Raw genomic sequence first — 25,907 nt, 5'->3', positions numbered from 1 at the left:
ATACTATATATGTACTTGCATATATACCATATTGTAGTCTTTTTCTAACTGCGCGCCGAATTGTTTTTTCGGACTAAATAAACGCAATTAAAACTACTCTAGTAATCGTGAATTAAATTGACAAGCAATTTAATAATTTAATGCTACCATCAAGCATCATATATTATAAAGATGTTAATATATAAAAACTGTTAATAAATTTACTAGGGAGATTAATAAATTTACCAAACATGGTCGATATACTATGAAACTGCCTTTAAACATGTCAAACAAGATAAGACAAAGTAATATAAAATTATATTTAAATAAATCTTATCAATTCTTTAGAGAAAATATTTATGTGTATTATATAATAAGTTAGTTGATTAATTGTCATTATAATCGCTTTTGTGTATCACCATAACCTCTTAATTTGTACTGCTGTTAACGGAGTAAAATTTTACTCGATGGTAAAGATTCTTGATAAAATTATTCTTAAAATTAAAAAAAAATGTGATTATTGCATTACTCAAATAATTCTGTATAATACGTAGAAGAATTTTATATGGGGTTTAATCTATGGAGTATTCCAACTTTGAAATAGGGTGATCCCAATTGATCACGGCTCGATTGGACACCACCAATCACAGCGATCGGTGCTTAGGAGCTTTGTAGGCTCAAGCGCTGTGAGTGGCTCGTGTCCAACTGGGTGCCACCCCATCTACTGTTAACGAACAAGTAATCAAAGCTTTCTATAATACCAATAATCATAATTTAGTCAGCATGGATACTGTTCAAGAGCAATTATGCAGCACCAGTGATGAGAGTTATAATCAGAAAAACATAAGTAATATTGATGGAGAAATAAATAGAATTAACAATAGTTGCAATCCAGTTTCAATTCAAATGGAAGATATTCTTGCTGAAGTGGAAAAAAGTAAGAAACTTCTTGAATATTTTAAAAGAGAGAACACTCGTTTGAAACATAAAGTTGCACATTTACAGCAAAGAATTATACGTGCACAGTCAAAAATGTAAGTGAAAAAATAAATTGAATAAATTATGCTCTCAAGTAAAGGCCGCGACACAGACTTTTGCATAAAGCATAATGCATAGTGCATAAACGAATCAACTAATCAGAATCTTTCCTTTCCTCCATTCCATGGAAAAGAAGAATTTTGATTGGTTGATTCTCTTATGCACTATGCGTGGGCTCTAAGGCCTATCACACATGAAATGCATAACAGAGCATAAGCATAACATAAGACTGCTGGACCAATGAGCATCTAGCATAATGTCGCCATATTGATTTACATAAGATGCTCATTGGTTTAGCAGCCTTATGTTATGCTTATGCTCTATTATGCATTTCATGTGTGAGAGCCCTAAGACTAGTGGGATATACAAAAACATAAGCACAAAGATATATTAGTAAACAAATTAATTACAATTAAATAATAAAGTAATAACATAAACAATAATAAATAAAAAAATACTTATTATTTATTTCTAACATTTTATATATGCTACTGGTCTAACATTTTCATTTTCTCATAATTTGTTCTATTTTTAGATATAATTATAATGAGGGAAGAGGATATGTTAAAAGAAAGTTTTTAAATTGTCAAAAATAAATTATATATTTCAATCTTTCAACATTTAAACACAAACAATGTTTCTATTTAAACATGTATTAAATCATAAACATGGAAACAAATAAACTTTACAAAAACAAAAAAATTATAGTTTTCTTTGTTATCTATACCGAAAATAAATATACTATATAAAATAAACTTTAGGAACTGTTTACATTCTTTGGCATTATTTATCTAATATCACAACTTTTCTTGTAACACTAATTGCTTATAATTATTTTTAAAAAGTCTAGAAAGTGAGATATCACACAAAGTTCAAAATAAAATTTCCTTATTTCATTAAAAAAGAAGACTGAGAGAAGACTTTAATACAGTAATCGCTATTTATTGAGATATAAAGGAACTTCTCTTTATTTCTTTACTTTTTAACTTTTTATTGATTCTCTCATGGCAATACTTTTACTGTTAAGGTTGCTTGGAAAATAAAGCAACAATATCCTCTCTTCGTTTCAAACCGTACAATCTACTTCTTATTCTGATAAAACGATAATATTTTCCTTGTAATCTTGTGACAGGAATATTATTTCCTTCCCAAATATATAGCAATCCTTCCGTGAAACATTGTATAATGTCGATATTCTTTGCATTCAGTAAAACAAATCTTATTTTTCTGAATGGGGTGGCACCCAGTTGGACACGGCTCAATTGGACACGAGCCACTCACAGCGCTTGAAACTACAAAGCTCCTAAGTACCGGTCGCTGTGATTGGTGGTGTCCAATCGAGCCGTGATCAATCGGGATCACCCCCTCAACATTTCAAAACGCCTCAAAGCTATGGGAATGATTCAGAAGCAAGGAAATTGGTCGCCGTACGAGTTGAAGCCGAGAGATGAACGGCGTTTGTTTGCTTGTGAACAGCTGCTTGAAAGGCAAAGACCAGTGGCGTAACTACAGGGGGGCAGAGGGGGCAACGGCCCCGGGGTCCGGCCCAAGAGTCGTTGGGACCTTTGAAATTTAATTTTATTTTTAATTACGTTGTCTAAATAACCATTTGCCTTGATATTCTATAAGACGTTTTTAGTATATCTCTATGAGATGAAGTACCACATTCCTGCAGACGGAGTTCATGTTGGCTGCAAAATTAGATTTAATAAAATATTTATTAAATTATATATATTAATTAATTATATTACGATTTGGTTAGATAGCATGAAAGAGTATGTGCGCGGTGTAAATAATTATTATCAATTAATTATAGTAAGTTAATTATAGAATTGTCCTTGAATTTTCTTTTAGATTATCAGGTCTGTTTCTTGAATTAGTCAAATCACTAAAAGATTGTCGACTGATTGGATAGGGAATGCTCAGTTAGGCTATGATTCTTTCTTGTTACAAATTTAGTAGGCACAGCATATGATTTTAATTTTTTTTCCCATCAACTTTCATTTCTTCAAATTGATCTTGTTCAAAATAAAACTATAAATAAAAGAAATAATTGTTTATGCATACATATATATGTAATTATACATACAATATTGTAAAACAAATATTAGAAAAAATTTAAAGTTTATACTTACTTCACAAAGAACTCCAGTCTTGCCAGGAGACCAATTTGGATCTCGATTCACTTTTTCTTTCCATATTTTACGATACTTAGTATCCTTGGGAAAATATGGCATATAAATTTTTTGTCCTGTATGTACCGGACAGTCCGGGACTGAGCATTTTCGTACCATATCGCTAATTAAAGAGAAAATAATATAATCATATATAAAAATATCATTACATGGAATCATATCACAAAAATCATATCATATCATATTATTTATGTTCATATCATATCACTATATCACAAATATGTCATTATATGCATTTAAATTGTTTAAACTTACGCATAAAAAATGTTAACACATAACTTTAACCTGCTTACTTCTTCGCTAAGAATGGCCCCGACTTTAACTTCTAACACATGGTCTGTTTTCTGCACTAGGCTGTTCTAGAACTCTCTTTCTCGATTTAAACAAATATCAAACGTATATCTATCTCACTTTAAGTTCCAAAAATGTACACTAGTTCAGCCACAAAAAACAGACCTACAGAATCGAAAACGCCGCTTATGTGATGAGTAACAAAAAACATGCAGAATATGAAAGTCTAACAGTGTAAACTTAATTGAGCGTTGAAACCTGTCACATTTTCCAAAATTGATGCAATAACACGTCCGATCATGTCGGTAGCAAGCCTTTTTTTAATCCGTTTAGGATAGAACGTGTAGGATAATATCATGATATAAGAAGAAAGGTATATCCTTAGAACATATATAAATGGAACGGACATTACCTATACTTCCCATGGCTCGCGCTGATGCAAACGTCTGTGCGAGAGAGAAAGGTAGTAAGGGATAAATGTTCCCAATGCGCATGCGCAGCATCATGTTTTATACATCTGTGTAATGTATGTACGAATGTGTAAAAATACTAAACAACTGCACAATGCACACAGATGACGGTGCTGCGCATGCGCATTGCGAACATTTATCCCTTACTACCTTTCTCTCTCGCACAGATGTGGCTTCACGTTCAGCGCCCTATGCCCCTTCCATTTATATATATTCTCTTAGGCCGCGGTTCGATTCACGCTTATAGCGTGATTAGTGCGCTCACGGTTGCTTATGGTTGGTCCATTTCGTGCTTGCAGCGCCAGTGTGAACACAGTGACGTCATAGTTACATAGCACTCACGGTGCTTAGAGTGCCCCTAGATGAAAGGTGAGGCACCGTGAGCGTCATGATTACGTGACGTCAGAAATGTGGGAAAAATAACGGTTTCGAACATTTCAGAAAGAAAGGGCAAGCTGAACACGACAAGATGGCTGCGTTAGGGTCGTCGAGTGAGATATCTATCTTTTTAGGTTATAATATAAGTCCTGCATATAATAGAAAAGATTAAGAACTTCCCAAATATAGGAATAAATATTAAATATTAGAAATAAAAAATTAAAGGAAATGAATGTGTAAATGCTTAATAGATACAAATAGGATATGAGACATATTATACATATTTTGTGAACCATATTTTATTAATTGTATTTATTGTGCGTTACGTTTAATCTCTATTCCTAATTTTTTCTTTTTCTAGTATTTAATATTTACTCATATTCTTGATATTATTTCTTCTATTATACGAACCATATATACATACGCTTTCCATTTGCCTTTTATCAAGTTACGTTTTCTAACTTATAAATTGTGCTTACGACCGATCCAAAATAGAAAAACTTTAGCACGCTATTTGTTTCGGACCGACCATTAATGTCGTAAGCACTGATAGAACTGTGAGCGTGAATCGGACCGCGGCCTTATATATGTATCACTGCGCATAGCAATGGCGGCACGATGAACATAGCCAATGAAATTTGGGTCCAACTACACCCGCACAATTTAAACACGAAATAATCACATATGGTCATATGTACTTAAAATGTTTTAAAAAAATAATGTAAAAATACTTGTGGTTATACAAACGTGCACAAATGTAATGAGAGAAATAACGAACTATGAATTATTATAAACGATATAATCTTCGTTTGCAATGTATATGTATGTGTGTTTATATATACATATGTTTATATGTATATATATGTATATATTTGTAGGAAATAAACAATAAAAGCATGTGTTCACAATTCCAATACCATGTTGACGTTTTCTTAAAAGTCCAGTTTTCTTAGAAGCGTGTGCACAGCTCGGTGGTTACGAACGTAATCTACATAACCTGAAACGGCTTCGAATCAAAGCAGCGGCCATATTACTTTTGAGCATTTGGACCCAATTCTTATTGGTCAAGCACATAGGACTACTGCGCATACCTGATGTTGATATACCTTCCTTCTTATACCATAGGATAATGTGAGATAGAATGTATAGGATAAAATGAAATAGAAATGTCACTAGAGTACTATAAATGGCTGCCAAGCCACGTGATTGCAACAGCGAATCAGAATGCACAACACCGGTTGCGCCTCTCTGATAAATCTAGAACTCTAGTTTGCACCAACCTGGATTGGATTAATCTTTCCTATTGATTGACGCTCTACCAATAGGAGAGCGCAAAACGCCATTGATCCAACCCAGGTTGGTGCAAACCCGGCCGGGCCGAAAACGCTATAAGACATTGCTCGAGATTGTTTTGAGAAGAACGAACTATGGATTCCGGCTTTAAAGTGAGATAGATACATGTTTGATATTTGTCGAAAGCGAGAGAGTTCTAGTGCAGGAACAGAATAACATACCAAATGATTCAAAAATGCTAGCTAGAGCAATCTATCCCTAGGAAATACTTTCTTGTTTCGGTAAAATTGCAGAAAAGGGGAGCATTCGCCGACGACCTTGACCTTGACGTATATTGTCAAGGTCATCACCCCGAGTAACCTCCAACAAGTTTTAGCCGTCGTTCGTTATTCGTTAAACAATTATTAACAAAAAAAGTTTGAAAAATAACGTCTATTTCGGCTATATATAATATCGGAAACTGTTCTAAATATCCACCTATTGCATTCCACCTCTCCCATTGCCTAGTGGCGCGCGACTTTCCACGCGAACACAAGTTCACAAATATTCTTAGATTTATTTTGCATGTTTAACTTACATTTATATTTTAAGTCGTATTTTTTAACATTCTTATTTTTGATATTCTTTACTATAACTTTTTATATAATACATCTTATATTTTATGTAATATATGTAATATATGTATATAAACTTTTATAAAATATGCATTTTTTTATATTATATATATATATATATATATAAACAAAATATTTATACAAGATGTAACTGAAATAACGCCCATTAATCATACTGTGTTATGCTTAATAAAAAAATTAAGTCGAAAGGTCCTCTACCATTTTTGCAATTTTCGCAATTGTTAAGGAGACAATAATTTCTAAATATTGCTGAATAAATAAGGTCTGTTTTTTTATTGCTGCACTCTGAACCAGTGCAGCGCAAGTTGAAGGGGGAAACAATAAATATACGTTTATTTCACTTCATATTATTGCACTGTGTGTACCAGTTCAGAAAGTGCAGCAATAAAAAACAGACCTATGGATAAAATCGATGTATAAGACAATTTGGAGATATCTTTCCGTGTTCTTTGTGAAATATTTTGAAGATTTTTCTTAAAGAACTCTTAAAGATATCTTAAAACAGATAATTATTAATCCCAACCTAAATATTTTTAAACCTAATTGTATTTCAAATAGAAAATGGATATTAAATATCATTTAAATGGAAAGTAGTTTTGAAAAAATATATTTTAAATACAAAATACAAAATGGGCATTTTGCATTTTGTACTTCCATTTTAAATGCATCTATTTTAAATAATGCCCATCTCTGATTATTATATACCCATGGGGGGAGGGCTCCGATTGCACACATCGCATATTGCACACATGTATCGCTGATTGGCCAATTTAAAAATAAAATAATCTCATTGGCAAAACAGTAAAAAATTACTAGGCACCAGTTGATATGAGTGGTGTGTACAATCAGAACTGTAGGCAAACGGGATCCTCCCACCCATGGGTACATAATAATCTAACCAAACCATGTATCGTAAACCAGATAGAGTAAAGGTGGAAACACAATTATAGACACAGACAATAGGCACAGGTAACAGGGAATAATGAGCCGTCCAATCAGAGTTTTGGGGTATAAGTTCCATATTATATCCCAGAGCTCTGATTGGACGGCTCATTATTGCCTGTTGCCTGTGCCTATTGCCTGTGTCTATTGTGTTTCCAGCTTTACTCTATATAGGGGGGAGGTGGGGTAGGAGTCGCTTCGCGTGGAAAGTTGTAAAATATACTTTAAAGCAAAGAATTTCTGTTTTATATGATGGAAAAAGGATATCGTATACGTTATTTCTTAAACTTTTTTTGTTAATAACTTTTTAACGAAGGACGAGCGACGGCTAAAATTTGTTGAAGGTTACTCAGGATGATGACCTTGGGTGCGTTCCGTATCTCGCATGGTGCGCATAATGCGTCGTTTATCCTTGTTGCTCACCAAATGTTAAACAAGGACAAAGGATGCATCATGCGCGATACGGAACGCACCTCTAGATAATATATGTCAAGTTTAAGGTCAAGGTCGTTGGCAGATGCTCCCCTTTTCTGCAGTTTTATCTTTAATTGTTTCTCATTAGATAAGTCGATATACTTAATGCGTAGGTAATATCGATAAAATTTGCTGCGAGTTCGGAATAGCAAATTAAATTTAATTACTATTTCATACATAGGTAAACATTGTTCTTTCGTCATATTAAAATATCTATTTCTTATTTTGCGGTTACGAAAAAAACGCGTCATACGGTACTAATCGTCGTGGAATGGACCGGGTGGATGTATGACGATGGTACACATTTGAACGGATTTTCGTCGCACATATAGATCGTTGACGAAAATATAAAATCTACGAACTGCGTGACCTACGTCTCTTTCTCTCTCGTCAATCTGATATAAATTGACGCTGATCGACGCTGCGCACGCGTAAAACAGTTGATTATTTAGCGAGACATCTTTTCCCGTGAGCGCGCAGTCTTCGTACGATACGATACGATACGATATATTACGTAATTATTGTCGCGAAGCGAAAAATAACGCATCGCGAATCACGAATCTTCTTTCTGATGCGCGCCGCCACCCCGCCACCCCGCCGCCCGCGTAGTCCGTGATCCGCGAAAGATCCCGGGGTCACGTGACGCTCAGTGAGATTGTGTACTAAGGTCTGTTCTTTCTAGCTCAACTAGCGTATGTATATGTACATACACTCGTTATATTATTTAAAATGAACACATATACGTATACGTATAAAGTTAAGCGAAAGAACGAGAAGGTAAATTCGAATATAATCCAGTGCAAGGAGAAAGAAGAGCAATGGCAAGATGAATATTGAATGGTTTATGGTGTGTGGAGGGGATGCGCGATGGCGCGACGGCGCAACCGGCGCAACGCTGGTAACGCAGCTACGCAGGTGCCTTCTCTGGGTATGTATGTATGTACCTATCATGAAATATGTTGGAATTGATTCCGATCGAAATTATTCCGTTTTCCGTAGAAAACACAATAGATATCTAGGGAATAATTGAATAATTCCGATCGAAATCCATTCCGATTTTGTTCCATGATAGGTGCCCTGGGTACATACCTATTATAGAACAAGTCGGAATCGATTCCGATCGGAAATATTCAATTAGTCCCTAGATTTCTATTGTGTTTTCTAGGGAAAATGGAATAATTCCGACATATTTCATGATAGGTACCCTGATCTCTCCCGATCTCGCCGTGCCGTGGCGTGGCGTGGAGTATGCTGAAGTATGCGCCGAATGCGCATTCCCTCTACTCGATTTTCTGAAGTGTGACTCGTCTGCAATGTGGCATCTCTGCGATCAGCCACAATTGCCACACAAAGCGGACAAATCTGTGGAATCGACGACGAAACGGATCTTATGGCTCGTCCACCACTCGTCCGCCGATGGCGCAGTCGTCGAGCCGTTGCTCAAGTACGCTGTACGAGTACGACAGAGGTCAGGCGTAGCGGGGCAGGGAAGGGATGAGCGACGTGAGCGTGAGCGCAACACGAAGAGGACTAGGAGTAGAGGACTGAGGAGAGGAGGTAATCGGCAGTCGCGGTGAGTCGTGTGTCGTGTGTCGTGTGTCGTGTGAGGCTTCACGTAACGTCGATGCTGCATCCGCGTGATTCGCGCGTCGTTTATTGTCAAGCAGCAGCCGCAACGATAGAAGCACCGACGACGAGTCGAGGAACATGATCGATCCGGGAACTCGTGGCAATGTGCTTGCGCGACTAATCCGGGTCGAGTAGCGACGTGAGACGACGTCCTACTCGTGGTGCCTGGCGCCGAGGCTTTCGCTCGAATTTTAAGTGCGTGCATGCTAGCCAACGCGTGACGCGTCGGAAGTAGCCACGAAGTAGTACCGTGCCCCCGAAATCCGAATGATGGGCTCGAAAAGCCTCGAGAATCGCCCCTGTGGGAATGGGAATCAACCACGTTGCGCCCAAGATATGGCTTGTGACCGCACCGAGACCGACTTTGAGTTCACGGTGCCGCCGGAAGCACCGGTGTTTGAGCCAACCAACGAGGAGTTCCACGACCCCCTCGCCTACATCGCCAAGATACGACCGATCGCCGAGAGGTCCGGCATCTGCAAGATTAAACCGCCACCCGTGAGTAGCACAGCTCGACCAGCCAGCGGACACATGGCAGCGTCGTCTCTTTCAAACATTGTCCTCCGTGTCGTCGTCGACGTCGACAGGATCCTTCTGCTTTCTTTTCTCATGCAACCCGAAAGAAAAGGCACACATCCTCGAATGAGGAATGTGCGACCTCGTTTTTATGTACTATGGTGCATCTTTTAAATACCATCTCTCTCTCCTCTCTCCTCTCTCCTCGTCTCTCGACGACGATTACAATACGTTGACGACGGCGACGAGAACGAGAAAGAAGGTCCAATGGTACAAATCTTCCTCGCACACTGCACGCGCTTCCATAAATTCGCACGCCTTTTTTCCACAGAATCTTCCTCCGTTTGCAAAATGTAACAACCGTACGTATCACGTATCATGTATCACGCGTTACGTCGGCCAAAACTGCGAGAAGGGAAAAGAAAACTGGGAAAAAGAATAGACGCCAGAGATTAAACAAAGTGAGAGGAAAAGAACTTTTTCTCCGTTCGACGGTACTTTTCGAAAATTACCAATGACATCGATGACAATGACGATATATCGATAAAACAATAATGGAAACATCGATATAAATTAAATAAAGATCGGTGCGACGACCGCCATGTAAAATGGCCGAGACAATAGAGGACACGATGGTGTCATCACCTTGTCGGGAAAACCGGGGAAAAGGATAATCGCAAGATTTGTTTCGCGACGTCGACGCGATTCCGCGTTATTCTCGCGCAAGTAACGAATGCGCTTTCCGAACGTGACGAATGAACTCTCGTCGGCTCGTCGCTTTCACACCCTCCGATGTCTTCTTGTTCGGGTGCGTCTCGAAAATCACACATCGAGCGGACCGAGCCTCGACAAAATTGTAAATCTATTATATACTTCATCAAGGGCGTGTTCCTGTGTTCCAGTGTTCCAAGGGAATCTCATCATTGGGCTCGTTGCAGGCCGCGCGCGCTGCATGACATAATTTTTTTCCGCGCTATCGTCACCTTTCACTCGGCGAGCTCTCGACCATAGCAGGGCTCTCCCGTGTGTTATTCGGTTCTATTTGCCAACACGAAACCTTTCGCGATCTTCCCACCTGTGAGCGTCGTTTGGTCGTTTCCCGAGTGGACGGCTTCGTCATTCGTTCATCGTACGTCGTTGGTTTATGCCACCATTAGAAACGATTTACGCCACCATCTTGTTTCCGCGTATAAAGAGGAAAAACTCCAATGACGCCGGAAATCATGACTTTTCTTCCTGAAAGCGTGGGTGAAGCGAATAATGTTTTTTGGCTCGCGTAATCGACCCTAAACCGATGCATGAAAAATGTAGAAATGTCATCGACGCGATTTCGCGATGTAGGTGCTCGAGAATGTCCTTAAAAAAAAATGCGTAGACGTTTATCTAATTGCTGAACCACCTATTAGCGTAGCGATCGTATCCGACTCGTTACAGACTTGAAGGCTAAAATTTCGTGTTTTTGCGTTTTCTTTTTCCTAAAATGTGTAAAACTTTTCCCTCCTGAGAGAAATAGTTGTACTCATCCGAGAGATTTCGCGTCTTCCGATTGCTCCGCTTCGCGTCACAAATTTTCAGCGCATCGAGATAATCTCTAATATATATATATATAACCGTAGAGATCGCGACCAATTCTCAGAGAAAACATTATCGTGCGAAGGTGAAACGATAACGCATTTGCGCGATTATGTTCGCGTCATTCTCTCTTCGGACAGGTATAAGCCTGCCCGTCAAAAGCGTCAAGGCGCCGCAAACTCTCAAGTAATTATTGATTTTTACCTACGCCGGCTAATCGATACCTAATAATTGGTCCGGCTGTAGCTGATTGTTTATTCTCTCTTCTCTTTTCCCTCCCCCTCTCTATAAGTCTCTAGAAAAAAGGTTTTGTTCCCCGATACGATCAATTTACGAGTGATAGTGCATAATTTACGATACAATACGCATTGTTTTTTTATCTAATCATTTTCAACATATCATATCGGAAGGAAAGCTCAGACCTGTTTTGTTTATTGGTTCTAGTACTTACGTGAAACTTACCTCGAACTTACGTGAAAAAGTGTAATGTGATGTGGAAATTTGTCAAAGACAGTGCGCAATGTCAGCTAATAATTTTCGAGTAATCTTTATCAGTAATAGCGTTCTATATTGATAAAAGCTAGACAAGCAAATACGGTAGAATTCATTAATCTTGTATTTAATTTTTTTTTTAATGTAGTTTTTCGAGTTTTTTTTTTTGTTTCATCTCGCAACGAAGCTGTGATTTTTTAATCCTTTTAAAATGAATTTTCAAATATTCCGATCATAAATGTCGCTTTTGTCGCTCGAGAAAAGTACATGGAATGTACACGATGGAATCGATTGTACTTTCTCGACATTTTGCAAAAACGAGCCGGAAATAACGAGGTAAACTGCTGCGGCAAGTTTACCTTCGATTTGCTTCGAAATTTTCAAAGCGCGATCGTTGAAAATCCGATAAGGCTGTAGAGTGAAGCGTAGATTTATCAAAAATCTTGTCATTCGCGAATTCTTCCAAAGAGAATCAATAAAAGAATATTTATATGGCGTCACGTCAGAGTTGGGCGCGAGGCTCTCGAGGTGACCGCGTCGTATCTAGAATACGTATACATAATGTGCACTTGATACTCGAAATACTTCCGTGTCTCCTGATGTTTCTGCATTGTAAGACCAGATTTAAAAAATATAAAATCATTTTTTACGTTGATCTAATATATGTATATGTTATAATTGTTGAGCGTACAAAATTTAGCTGTATATAATTCTAATTCAAGATTTCTTTTAAATTTATCTGAGTATTTGCCCATATTTCATTTGCTTCCGGGTTATTATAATTTATTTCGTTAAATCACCATCTTTTCCAGATAGAAAGAATCGTAATATATTATTGCGCACGATAGAAGAGCACAATGATACACTCAATGAGAAGACCTTTAATACTTTCTAGAGAGCTGATATTTTCCCGAGAGCATGCCGCCATTACGGAAGTTGTGTCGTAGGAAGTGCGCGACGTTACACACGGGCGTTTTGGACGCTCGATTACTAGCATTTCGACACAACGTTAAATATAATTATTTGGATTATACTTTGTTGCGATATTAAAATATCGCCGCGCACACAACGTTTGCTGGAGGAAACCGCATATTAATATTATCTTATTGTAAATTCTTCTCAGATCGACTTTTTTTCTTTCCAATTCTGTTCAAGTATTTGAGTCCTTGTAATACTTCAATACAATTCATTTGCTCCAAAATGATATAAACAATGCAGTATATAAATTTGCGATAGAATAAAAAAAATTTATAAAAATATGTCCATTAATTATTTGCTACGTATCATCACATGCACGAGATTTGTGTATACCTCATTTTTTGCGTTTTTTTAAATCAATTAATCTTCGTGCTCAAAACATAAGCAAGCTTTCAGAGCGTTTATTGATTATTTTAATTGTTTTAGCACATAATTTACACATGGGAGAGTTTATATATAGAATATATAGATGTATATTTAGAGACACGATTGTCACACTGTTATGCAGGGTATATTATGAGATATTGATTAATAATACATATAAATATCTCGATAGAAAAAAATTTAGATTTTGCTGCACTGACTGAGCCATATGAAGAATTTCAAGTTTATTGTAGATAAAATACAAATAACAATGCAATTGCTATCTTATAGATATAATATTATGTGTGTGTGTGTGTGTGTGTTTCTGCGAATCATTTTATATAATATCGTAATATAATATTAAGTATTACATTCATGCCGGTAAAATACGTGGATAAAGTTTATCAGATCCCAATGAAAGATAAAATCTACACACTGACATTTTCATTCCAAATTTAATCTGATGTGTATACTGTACGTATCTAAGGAGGCAAAGTTTGTTGAAAACTCAATTATCTTCTTATCGTTGCTATCGAACGTTAGTTATATTACAGCAAAGGGCCACGTATACTAGTTGCGCCTCTAGTTACAACCTGAAGTAGTACCGGATCTTCAACTCCTTGAATAAGTAATATCCGTTGTCGATGTGAAGAACGTATATAACCATCCATCGACTAAAATCGAGAATACTTTTCAGAACTTGAACTTTATATATAGAAATGTAAGAGAAAGGAACGAGGGAAGGACAGAACCGAGAATTTTTTTTCCTTTATCCTCGTCAATATAAAATTGTTAAATTAAATTTCTTTGATATCTGTAAAGTGTAAAGTATTATATGGCTTGTTACAGAACTGGCAGCCACCATTTGCCGTGGACGTAGACAAGTTCAAATTTGTTCCGAGAATACAAAGGTTAAATGAATTAGAAGCCAAAACCAGGATAAAGCTTAATTTTTTAGATCAAATTGCAAAGTTTTGGGAGCTTCAAGGTTCCTCCTTGAAAATTCCGCTTGTGGAACGTAAGGCTCTGGACTTGTATTCCTTACACAAAATAGTCACGGACGAAGGTAAGTTTTATTTATATATATTTTATTTATTCCGCACTTTATACATTTAATTTCTACGTGTTATTTATAGGCGGTATAGAAACTGTGACTAAAGAAAGAAGATGGGCAAAAATTGCCAATAAACTGGGTTATCCATCTGGACGAAGTGTAGGCAGCATATTGAAGAATCACTATGAGAGAATTTTGTATCCCTTTGACGTTTTTAAGCAGGGAAAGACATTGTCAGATATTGTAGGTCAAATTTTGGTCTGCAAGAAATTATTCATTACGATGTCAATTTTGAAATTTTTATAAAATTAATTATTTGTAATTTGTTTAATCTAGTAATATATATAAATATATATATATATATATATATATATATGTATGTATGTATATATAAATTATGCAATTATTTTTTGTAGTTAATTATAAACTACCGTTTTGTATAGAAAATTGAACCGGACTCGGACGTTAATGAAAAGAAAGATCGTGATTATAAGCCACACGGCATAATATCTCGGCAACAAATTAAACCACCGAATGAAAAATTCTCGCGACGGTCTAAGCGATTTTCCGGGCAAGAAGAAAAACAAGATGTATCGATTAAACAGGAAGATTGCAAGGAGGAATGCGACTCGGACAATGAGTGCAAGGACAAGATTAAGAGCAGATATTTCAGTTGCGATTTGGATAAAAGCAAAGAACTTAAAAAGTTACAATTTTACGGACCAGGCCCGAAAATGGCCGGCTTTAATACCAAAGAGGGAAAAAAATCTAATAAAACGCGTGGTTTGAAATTCGTTTATGACTTTGATCCTGTAAGTACAATTTGGCCCTTTCCTTATACTACAATATTTTACAATAAAAAAAATACAACATAATTAAATAACTAATTTAATTGTATCATCTTTTTTTTTTATTCTCATTTAGTTGGCAAAATATATTTGTCATAACTGCGGGAGAGGCGACAATGAAGAAAATATGTTGTTATGTGACGGATGTGATGATAGCTATCATACGTTTTGCCTTATGCCACCATTGACGGAAATACCAAAGGGAGACTGGCGATGTCCCAAGTGCGTTGCCGAAGAGGTCTCGAAGCCAATGGAGGCATTTGGTTTCGAACAAGCGCAGAGAGAATACACGCTGCAGCAATTCGGAGAAATGGCCGATCAATTCAAGAGTGACTATTTTAATATGCCTGTGCATGTAAGTCATTGCTGGCCGTATGAGAGAAATATACATATATGTGTGTATATATTTTTTTATCTTCATTATACATTTAATAATTTTATTTCTCTGTAGATGGTTCCAACATCATTAGTGGAAAAGGAGTTTTGGCGAATAGTCTCATCCATTGATGAAGATGTGACTGTAGAGTACGGTGCGGATTTGCATACGATGGATCATGGATCCGGATTTCCAACCAAAACCAGCGTTAATTTATTTACATGTGATCAAGAGTATGCTGAATCTTCGTGGAATTTGAATAATTTGCCAGTTCTACATGGAAGCGTTCTGGGTCACATCAATGCTGACATTAGTGGCATGAAAGTTCCTTGGATGTATGTCGGCATGTGCTTTGCAACATTTTGTTGGCACAATGAAGATCATTGGAGCTATTCTATTAATTATCTACATTGGGGCGAACCAAAGACATGGTATGGAGTACCGGGTTCTCAGGCGGAACGCTTCGAACAATCCATGAAGTCCGCCGCTCCGGAGCTGTTTCATAGCCAGCCCGATCTGTTGCATCAACTTGTTACTATCATGAATCCAAACATATTGACAAGTGAAGGTATAAGATTTCTACATGTAATTAAAATTGTAATAAAATTAAACAAGAATGGTTTTTTTCCCCCCCTGTAAAAAAGACAGGATTAAGATATTTAGGATTTATTTCTAATTCGGACTATTTGATATTTATCTAACGTGCACAACTGCATTTTCTAAGTTGATAATTGATATAATTTTGTAATTGTTTAACAGGAGTACCAGTATTTAGAACAGATCAACATGCAGGTGAATTTGTCGTGACATTTCCGAGAGCATACCACGCAGGCTTTAATCAGGGTTACAATTTTGCAGAAGCTGTCAATTTCGCACCTGCAGATTGGGTATATAAATTATGATATATTCGAGTTCGTTCAAGTACGAATAAAATAAATTGAAATATTAGAACATTCAACAATTTAAATTCATAAACATTAATAACAATAAGGGCTACGAGCCAGATTTCAATATATGTATTTAAATTTTAAACAGACGTCAGAAACGTAAGGTCGAAACGTCTGGTGTATACACTGAAGATGACCTGACGATAAGGTCGAAACGTCTGTTTAAAATTTAAATACATATGACAATCTTGTGTTTTGCGGGTTTTCTCCGTGTTCAAATCCATTCTTGGAATGCGCTTGACATTCCAAGAATGGATTTGAACACGGAGAAAACCCGCGAAACACAAGATTGTCATATAGGAAACACCCGTGAAAGCCTCAAGAATATTTTAAATACATATATTGAAATCTGGCTTATAGCCCTTATTGTTATTAATGTTTATTTATTATTATTGAGCTATTATAGTATTATTTTTTATTTAAATTCAAATTATACTTTACGGGATGTCCCAAAATAATCATCAAATATTTCATGGGCAGGTAGAGCGGACTAAACTGAATCGAAAAGTCCTCTACCATTTTGTAATTTTCACAATAGTTAACAAAATATTAATTACTAAAAATTACCGAAAATTGGTCTTCACTTTTTACTCAAAGACTATCAATTTTACAAAAAAATTGCAAGAGACAAAAATTATTTATTTTCTTCTTATAGAACTTTTAAGAATTTTTTCAGAATTTTTCAATACGGTATTTTGGTAAAAATAAGAAAGTGTACACACAGTATTAAAAAGTTGATAAAAAATTCCTAGAGTTCTATGAGAAGAAAATAAACAACTTTTGTCTCTTGCAATTTTACTGTAAAATTGATAGTATTTGAGTAAAATATTATTGAAGACCAATTTTCGGGAATTTTTAGTAATTAACATTTTGTTAACTATTGCGAAAATTGCAAAATGGTACAGGATTTTTCGATTCAGTTTAGTCCGCTTTATCTTATAGTCCGCCCATAAAATATTTTGGGACACCCTGCATATCGCGATTGTATATACAAATTGTACAAATACACTGTAAATTGTTTCTTTTTTATCAGCTTAAAGTTGGACGAGATTGCATCACGCATTATTCAAATTTAAGAAGATTCTGTGTGTTTTCCCACGATGAACTAGTTTGTAAAATGTCATTGGATCCAGATTCGTTAGATATCGGAGTCGCAACCGCCACGTATCACGATATGTTGCAAATGGTGGAGGATGAGAAAAAATTACGGAAAAACTTGCTAGAATGGGTAAGTTATATAATTTATACAGCAATATTTAATACATTACATTTCTAAATATGAAAACTTGTAGTATTTTCTGACACAATCTCTTTTGATGAAAATTTATTATAATATTTGTTACCTTTAAATATTTAATATCTCTTTTAATATCAAAATTGTTTTACCTAAATGAATCTAATTTTACATATTTTTATTCTTTAACTGCTACTATTATTGCTGAACGTAACAATATAATTTATTTGTTGATTCACAAAACGTAAATAAAATATTCTATTCTTCATAATTCACAATAATTTAATTAAAAATTTCATATTTATATTCTGTATTTAATGTAACGTTAATTCTATGGCTTGAGTATATATAAAAGTTAGTTTTCTGCGCTGAGAATCAATAGAATCTGCGCTGAAATGAATAATACGATCTTGTTTCTAATGAATAAGCTCTAACGTGTGAATACTGGCAATACTGTTTTGCCGTGAAAGGTCAATATATTTAGGCCAAGTAGTACGTTATGTGCCAAGAGCGCGCGCACGCGCCACTACACGCATACACGTACCACTAATACACATACGCACACGCGGCCCGCCGAGCCGCGCGGCGCGCGGCAAAATTCGTATACACACGCACCGTGCGGCTGCGGCGTGCGGCCAACGGCGTGCCCCTCGCGCTAGCCGCCAACCATGAACCGTTCAGAGCTGGCAATGCTGGCATTGCCATTGGACCGCCTGTCCACGTTAGATACGTAATTAATGTCGCCACGTATTTTCACTGTTGCTGATTCCGTCGAACCTGCTCTTATCGTTGTTGCATTCTCGAGAGTCGTAGTCGTGGCGCTCGGCCTTGACTGACTGATGCTTATTCGTTCCGCCTTTATTCTAGTTATGTAACTTACATATAGGTGAGTAAAAAGGTTATGTTTTCCAAGTCTTGTGTGCCATGATGCTAAACGCGCAGCAGCTTGGTTTCTCGCGGCTGTTTCGTAAAACTTGCTAGAAGCACGTGTTTATGCGCCATATCCTCGAAGCAGGACGTGTTGCAGGGCGTTACGTTTGTGTTTCCTCCGGGAATGGATACGTGTGCATACGTATGCTTCTCGATGAAATGCGATTTTCAAATCAATATTTCTTTTAACGTGTTATTTGCGCATCAATTGTTTCGTTGAAAAATTGCTTAAACATAATGAGATAGATTTATCGTATTTGTGTGTGAACTTGGATAACTTGTTCTCTGTTCAGGGTGTGACTGAGGCAGAACGCGAGGCTTTCGAGCTTCTACCAGATGACGAGAGACAGTGCGAAGCATGCAAGACTACCTGTTTTTTGAGTGCGGTTACATGTTCGTGCCACAGCTCGCAGTTAGTTTGTCTGAGACACTTTGCTGATTTGTGTACGTGTCCACCAGAGAAGCATACGCTGCGTTATCGATATACGTTAGACGAATTACCTATCATGTTGCAAAAATTAAAATTGAAAGCCGAGTCGTTTGACTCGTGGGTGGCCAAAGTAAGAGAAGCGATGGATCCTAAGAACGATAAAATTGAATTAAACGAGTTAAAAGAACTTCTGAATGAAGCTGAGAACAAAAAATTCCCTGAAAGTGAGCTATTGACGGCTTTAACAACCGCTGTGCAAGATGCTGAGAAATGCGCGAGCGTTGCACAACAGCTATTAAACAATAAACAACGTACAAGGTTGGTAAAGATTTTATGACGATATTTTGTATCATGAGTATTGCTATTTTATTTGTTTTCACAAAATTCTCATTTTTTATAGAACTAGGCAGACAGTTGATACCAAGTATAAACTCACTGTGGAAGAATTAACGCTTTTCTATAAGGAAATAACCAACCTAAGCTGTGAACTTAAGGAATCAGATGGTGTAAAATTTATACTCGATCAAGTGTTACAATTTCAAAAAGATGCAGCAGAATTGGAGTCCAAGGAAGATTGCGACATTGAAAAATTAGAGAAATGCATCGATTTTGGTGACTCTATCTGCATTGAATTACCTCAACTAGTACGATTGAAACAAGTATGTAACCATATATAGATGTACATTTAATTTTTTAATCAGATATTTTGTTTTAATAAAATCTTTTATTTTACAGAAATTGACACAAATACAGTGGCTAGATGAAGTAAAATCTCTCCAAGATGATCCGAAATCTGTTAGTCGCGAAGAGGTGGTTAAGTTAATCGAAAAAGGTATGACAATACCACCTCATGTCAGTATTGAAAATACATTGTCAGAATTACACGCGTTAACAAAGGCAATCGATAAGTGGGAAGAGAAGGCCAAAGTATTTCTTAACACCAAAAATAGACGAACCATTGCAGCTGTAGAGGAGTTTATTCACGAAGCAGATGAAGTTGAAGCGTATTTACCGAGTTTGGATACTCTTCAAGATATACTGAACAAAGCAAAGAATTGGACGAAATTGTTTGATGATATACGTGCGAGAGAAAACTTTCCTTATTATGATACATTGGATGACTTGTTAAGAAAGGGAAGAAATATCCCTTTGCATCTAAATGATCTTCCAACGTTGGAATCTACTCTCTTGGAGGCAAAAACATGGAAAGAAAGGACCGCGAGAACTTTTTTGAGGAAAAATTCGCATTATACGCTGATGGAAGCTCTGTCGCCGCGAATCGGCGTCGGCGTACAGGCGATGAAAACTAAGAAGAACAAGGGCGATGAATCCATAGGTGCCGTTTGTGTTTGTGATACAAAATTGGACGACTCCAGTGACTCAGCGAACGTGGTAGCTGCCTTTAAACTTGCAGAACAACGCGAAATGGAAGCGATGAGAAGCTTGAGAGAGAGAAATTTAATGAAGATGAAAGCGGAAGCGGAAGATTCCAAGTATTGTGTTTGTCGTCGGCCGAGATTCGGCATTATGCTTCAGTGTGAGCTTTGCAAGGATTGGTTCCATAGTAAGTACAGCAGTTTAAATAACAGAAACTAGCTAAATATTATTATCTAATTGTATATGAATTCTTATTTCACAGCAAACTGTGTACCTTCGTCTAAGACACTGTACAAAGGTAAATCGCCAGGGCCGAAGGATATGAAATTTTTGTGTCCATGCTGTCTACGTTCTCGACGACCTCGTCTCGAAACTATATTGGCTCTCTTAGTGAGTCTCCAAAAAATTCCGATTCGATTGCCGGAGGGAGAAGCGTTGCAGTGCTTAACTGAACGTGCGATGAATTGGCAGGTAGATATTCTCATCAAATATGATCTCTCTCATCGTCTAAACAAACCATGTCTTTAGCTAAATATATATTAATTAGGATCGAGCGAGGAAAGCACTGTCTACCGACGAAGTTTCATCGATACTGGCAAAACTTTCTGTAATGTCGCAAAAGTTAGTAGAAGCTGCAGCAAGGGAGAAAACGGAAAAAATTATTAGCAGCGAATTAAAAAAGGCAGCGAATAATCCTGAATTGCATCAAAGAGTGCAAGCCATCGCACCCCTCAGCGGAGTACATTCGGACGATAGCACGCCTAGTACTGCTGTGAGTATCGATTGTGATATGAGTTACAATAAATCTATCCATTACAAACAGTTGTTACTTATAAATAATAAAACAAAATATACATACATGAATATTTTTAATACTTTAGGATGACGATGACGATGTTATTGCTCTGGATGACGAACCAACATGTAGTACTTTCAATAGTAACGAACACGCATATTCGTATAGTAAGTTTCTCGAATTGCGATATGAAATATAAGCATTATATTGGAAATACTTAATCGGTAAATAATTGCATTTTGTATTATTTCAGTCTCGAAAATTCGGCGGAAAACTCAATCGAGTGACAGTGAGTCATTCGGCACATTATCTTCAAGCACGAGATCGCGTTTGGACGAACTTATGATGGAAGGTGACTTATTAGAAGTTGCCTTGGACGAAACACAGCACATTTGGCGTATATTGAGTTACATGAATAGCCACAACACCATGCGGAAATACAAATCGCTTGAAGAAGTCCAAGCAAATCAGGAGGTGAAAGATGTGAAGAAACGGGGTAGAAAGAGGAAATCGGAAGAGTTTGAATTACTTAAGAAAGTTGGGCGGCAAAAAGTTGAAGAGAAAAACGTAATTAAACGTAGCAAAAGCAGCGGCCCTATCACTAAGGAGAAGAGGCAGAGCAGTTCACCGGTTCCTATCGTGAAACGTGGACCTCGAAAGGTACTTAACTCTTCAATAACAATCATGTCTCGAATTAAATCTTTCGTATTAATAAAAATATTTATTTTGTTAGAAATAACAAATTAAATTTTCATAGTAAATTTACATTTCACGTAAAATATGTTCATGATGAGATTATTTAACTGTAAATCTATTTTGCGAACAATAAATCGATTATTTGTAAGAAGTTTGAATTCGAGACATTTTTAAATGACTTTGACAATCGATAACTTATAGTTTCGCGAACATTGAACAGCTCAATTTCAGTTAATTATGAATTGCAGATGAAACGCAAGAGCGAAGGTGAAGAAGGCCCTAAGAAGCGAGGTGGTAATCGCACAAAAAAGACTAAGCAAGAAAGTTCGGATGAGGATGATGATTGCGCGGCGATTAACTGCTTACGGCCTAGTGGTAAGGATATTGTCTACAATATATTCGCAACATGGTTTTAATGATACCTTCTAAACATAAATATTTTCTCTCTCTACTCACACACACACACACACACGAACATATATATATAATATATATATGATAGATACGTATATAAAATACTTATATGTCGTGCTATATACAATGGATAATGTCAATAATAAACATTATATTCCCAATAATCGTGTACATAAATTTTTTGATCACATAGCATATGTCAAATATGTTATATGAATTATTTTTGTGTATATAATTTGATTTAAGAGTATTTTGATTATACCCTGATTTATTTCTTAAATTATACTTTTATTTTGTCTATATTTCAGCATGTATTTATTTTATTTATTATTTAGGTAAGGAAGTTGATTGGGTTCAGTGTGATGGCTGCGAAGGTTGGTTCCATATGCATTGTGTCGGATTGGATCGTACAGAAATTGCGGAGGAAGATGATTATATTTGTAGCAACTGTAAAGAAGCCGATCAAAGTGCATCGGTAAGGAAAAAAGTGTTCGGAAAAACATAATGTATACCGGTTTTTTTCCTTTTTTAATTTTGTAAAATTCACAAGAATATGTACATTATCGGATTCTGTATATTATCATCGTATACATCGGCCACATTTTACATTTTGTTTTATATAATAAATATGCATGCGAATACATGTAAACATCCCACATCGTGAAATTCAATTCGACAAGATTTCACTTTTCCGTCTGTGTTACATTTGTTTCATTGTTATATATTCGACTATAATTTTAAAAGAGGTAGTCTTTTTTTTTGTGTTGAACATAGTCGAGATCCGCGCCAGATTCAGTTGAATCATTAGGCCTGGATGCACTTTTTTCCCTTTCTCAGCCCCAGGAGTACCATGGCAGTACCACTGACACGGAAGCTGGTGTCTAGGAAAACGACATTCCTCGTCCTAGGATTCACTAGCCCACTTCGTGTCGTCTGCTAGCTCCGCACGAGGCTCCGGGGCGTTTGCGATAATAACGACTCTCGATTTATCAACTCGCGATGCAAAGTTAATAGTCAATAATTGTGTTTTTTATCAAACTACTACAAATCGTACATTATTCGAGCATAATTTACGAGCGAACGAGCGAGTGAGCGAACTTAAGATGCAAAGTATTATAGCATAATCACGCTAGACTTATGATACAGCGATCTTACATTGATAAACATTTCTTTATCAATTGTGGCTTTCATATGTATTTGCTAAAATATTTTTAAATGTTAAAAGCATCGCTAGTCAGTTATCTACATTTACCTACATCTATGAAATTTCTGTTCACAAGTAGAAACAGCACTGCACAATGCATATTAAAAAATTGTTTTTGTGCTTCCACTCACATGCGCGCGTGTGCGCATCTCCAAATTAAATTGAACGAAGATATGAATGCCCATTTTATTTTAATACGCACGATTATGAAAGTATTCTGTATCTCATTTGTTATTTTGTTAGATTGCTATTTTATGAAAAATTGTGAATTTCATTTCATACTGACAGCGGACGAATCACGGATGAACCGTGATGTACGCCTTTATAATTATGTAATCGATTTGTTCGAAAAAGAATATTAGTTTTTTTTTTAATCTTGTATCGCGCCTTTCTCTGTGAATAATACGAAGTAGTTTCTACGCGAGATGATTAATTATATTTATGATCACGGGATTGCATCATCTGCAGCAACTTTAAATACACGGTCTATAATACGTGTTACCTTAACTATTAAGCTTGGTATACCTTGAAATAAGGGTACATTACAAATTGACCCAAACAACGATGATGTTACGCTGCGAAATATTCTCAGTACGGCGATGATTGCAACCAGTCGTTTCCGGAATACATTGTTGCGTACTGTTGCGTATTATTGAGGCGAGATGTCCGTCGATCTTTTGTATCGGCTTTTAAAACATCTATTGGGTGCACAAAGCGACAAGCGAGGATTTCCTTTGCGCCGATCGTATGTACAGAATAGACTGAGAAATGTGTGTATTACAATTAAATTAGATTGTATACATATAGGGTATTAGAATATATCAGAATATAGAATAAACGTAAGCTATAGTTTGTATAAAATAAAAGGAAACGATTGAGACAAGCAGATAAATTAGCATATCTACTCTGCCTTCCCGAAATAATAATCTGTAAATATTTGCTGTTTTTGCACCAGAGGCTATACAACTCTTATTGCGTTTTGCGTTTATTATACTTCTCATCATAATTCTATGATTCTGTTCATCTTATATCTTTTCATCTTTGTTATTTTTTTTAGAAGGGAATGTGTTTCCCAAACCCTAATCTAATTACAGTAGCTGTATCTTATAATGCTCCTTTTAATTTCAATTGATAAAAATCATTTTCATGTAAATATTGCTTACGTAATATCTACATGAACTAAATTGTAATTTATATAATATATAATTAATTATTTTATTCTTTATATGTTATCATTTATTATATAAAAATAAATAATACTAATTTTGATTTTTCTTAAATCTCTTTAATTGTCAAAGTTGAGAGGTTGCATTATACTGTTAAATACAACACTTTTATGTATTGTATCATACACAATGCGGTAACATTATGCTTGTATTTCAAAGAGAGTATATAATCAAATAATATTAAGAAGATACGCGTTATTAGATTGCAAGATTTATTAGAGAAGAAATTTTATGAAGAACGTTGATTTTTGCGATAAGCCTTTAACATTTTCCATTAAGAATGTTATTCTTCTATAGTAAAACGTCTTATCTAAATTAATATTGAATATTTGAATAAATGTTGATTCTAATACGAATTTGAAATTTACTCCAATCTTTTTAACTATTATTTGAAAAATTTGTGTTGCTTAATATTATGTAGTCCATTAAATACGAAATGTGCGCGGAACGCAGAGTGTACAGAAAAACTTTTATTTTAGATCAAATCGCAAATAAAAATCGTGGATCTGAGAGAAAGAACTTTATATAATTTTACTGATAAACAAGTAAAAAATCTTGAGTTTGAATCTTTCAAGTAAAGAATCTTGGAGTTGTAGCAAAAACCCGAAAAATTAAATCAACGACAGCACAGTGTGTTTTAAATAGTTGTATACTTGTCGGACAAACTTTGACGTTTGATAAATGAGCTTTTTAATGAACACATAAGGTTATTGTTCTATCGTTAATTATAGCATAAGAGACTTTGAAGAATTCGATTAAATAGAATTTATTGTAATACAAATACTGATTCTATTGAAAAAAATCTAGCCGCTTGTACATCGTCGGCAATGAGTATGCTACGTTTTATTTAAAACAGGCTGTGAAACGAAGGATTGATGAGACGCGTACACATATATTTTTATATCAATAAGATCTGATAATCGATAATTTTGATTGTTGTTGAACGTGACACACATAACGCAATGGATTTCTAATGATAACATTTACAAGAACGCGAACATTAATCGCGATATTTCGATATTGTCTTATTATTTTTCGTTTCTTGATATAAACAATGTGAATTAATTTCATTTTTAGTACTAAATAAACCGAGACGCAAAATATTTTAAGTAAAAATATTGTGCGTCCGA

The 25,907-nt window shown here is 35.9% G+C and overlaps 1 protein-coding gene and 1 long non-coding RNA gene across 2 annotated transcripts; one reads left to right on the top strand and one right to left on the bottom strand.

Annotated features, from left to right (window-relative positions):
- Positions 1–2,780: 2,780 nt before the first annotated feature.
- On the bottom strand, positions 2,781–3,885 carry LOC108761039 (uncharacterized). The gene is made up of 3 exons (XR_001940110.1): positions 3,468–3,885; positions 3,153–3,315; positions 2,781–3,051 (listed from the first exon to the last, which is right to left on the bottom strand). It is a non-coding gene; the product is annotated as an uncharacterized LOC108761039 (long non-coding RNA).
- A 5,368-nt stretch (positions 3,886–9,253) lies between these two features.
- On the top strand, positions 9,254–24,435 carry Kdm5 (Lysine demethylase 5). The gene is made up of 18 exons (XM_018507385.1): positions 9,254–9,822; positions 14,095–14,311; positions 14,382–14,542; positions 14,743–15,111; positions 15,224–15,502; positions 15,599–16,091; positions 16,283–16,410; positions 17,504–17,698; positions 18,928–19,382; positions 19,465–19,723; positions 19,800–20,628; positions 20,704–20,912; positions 20,989–21,213; positions 21,323–21,404; positions 21,491–21,897; positions 22,182–22,308; positions 22,683–22,822; positions 23,185–24,435. Exons 1-18 carry the CDS (start codon positions 9,592–9,594, stop codon positions 23,230–23,232), a joined length of 4,854 nt encoding a protein of 1,617 aa, XP_018362887.1. The 5' UTR covers positions 9,254–9,591; the 3' UTR covers positions 23,233–24,435.
- Positions 24,436–25,907: the final 1,472 nt, after the last annotated feature.

The sequence above is a fragment of the Trachymyrmex cornetzi genome, unplaced genomic scaffold (assembly GCF_001594075.2).
Source record: "Trachymyrmex cornetzi isolate Tcor2-1 unplaced genomic scaffold, Tcor1.1 scaffold237, whole genome shotgun sequence".
Lineage (NCBI taxonomy): Eukaryota > Metazoa > Arthropoda > Insecta > Hymenoptera > Formicidae > Trachymyrmex > Trachymyrmex cornetzi.
Note: the sequence above shows the minus strand (reverse complement) of the source record. Positions and strands in the feature narration are given on the sequence as shown.

Excerpts from the sequence above, each read along its gene's own strand:
- Kdm5 (XM_018507385.1), top strand. The coding sequence starts at position 9,592 with ATGATGGGCTCGAAAAGCCTCGAGAATCGCCCCTGTGGGAATGGGAAT. Across the intron at positions 19,724-19,799 it reads AACTAGTACGATTGAAACAA|AAATTGACACAAATACAGTG; the intron begins GTATGTAACCAT and ends TTTATTTTACAG. Across the intron at positions 20,629-20,703 it reads TTGCAAGGATTGGTTCCATA|CAAACTGTGTACCTTCGTCT; the intron begins GTAAGTACAGCA and ends CTTATTTCACAG.